The 799-nt window shown below is 19.1% G+C and overlaps 1 protein-coding gene across 11 annotated transcripts in view; it reads left to right on the top strand.

Moving 5' to 3' along the window:
• Positions 1 to 799, top strand: part of LOC102679102 (tyrosine-protein kinase Src42A) — a 10,133-nt gene that overhangs the window by 4,904 nt on the left and 4,430 nt on the right. For all 11 annotated transcript variants that reach the window (XM_031509270.1, XM_031509269.1, XM_006613108.2 and 8 more), the window contains exon 4: positions 127 to 290. In XM_031509270.1, the coding sequence (XP_031365130.1) occupies positions 127 to 290 (164 nt within the window). The remainder of the gene's footprint in view (positions 1 to 126; positions 291 to 799) is intronic.

The raw sequence follows: 799 nt of genomic DNA, 5'->3' as shown, positions 1-799 counted from the left end.
TATATTTCTAAATAAATATATATATATAATAAATATATATAATAAATATTTATAAATAATAAATATAAATATTTATAAAAAAAAACTTAGATTTTTATGATAAAATAATAAAAAAAATTTTTTTAGTACGTGATGGTGATACAGTTAAACATTACCGCATTAGACAATTAGATGAAGGTGGTTTCTTTATAGCCAGAAGAACTACATTTAGGAATCTTCAAGATCTTGTTGAACATTATAGTAAAGATGCTGATGGATTATGTGTAAATCTCTGCAAACCCTGTGTACAGGTAAGGCAAAAATTCTTATTAAATCAATATTTCTAAAATCATATGTCATATAAATGGAGTTTAGACAGCTTGCTGCATGTATAAAATTGATTTTTAATAATATATTACTATTTTACTAAAGGATATAATATACTGCTTAATTATTAAACTTTTTTTTATATTTATCAAGGAAATTCTTGATAAATACAAAAATCCATTTAAGAATCTTTATTTTGATATTTAATAAATTAAGTAGAAATCCCTTGATGTTGAATATAATCTATGTATAATATCAGGTTGAAAATGAAAATAAAAATACAAATGCATGATTTTTGTTACCTTAATTGTACACAATATTTAGAATAATTAATTTTATATATTATATAATAAAATAAATGAATTTAATTATAATATTTTAAATCTTTTTAAAAAATATTTAAATTAAATATTATATTTGTTGTATATTTATAGCACTGTCTAAACTCCAGTTAGACTTTGCTCCATAAACTGATGTATTTTTAATAATTATA

The sequence above is a fragment of the Apis dorsata genome, unplaced genomic scaffold, assembly GCF_000469605.1.
Source record: "Apis dorsata unplaced genomic scaffold, Apis dorsata 1.3 scaffold_135, whole genome shotgun sequence".
Taxonomy (NCBI): Eukaryota; Metazoa; Arthropoda; class Insecta; order Hymenoptera; family Apidae; genus Apis; species Apis dorsata.
Note: the sequence above shows the minus strand (reverse complement) of the source record. Positions and strands in the feature narration are given on the sequence as shown.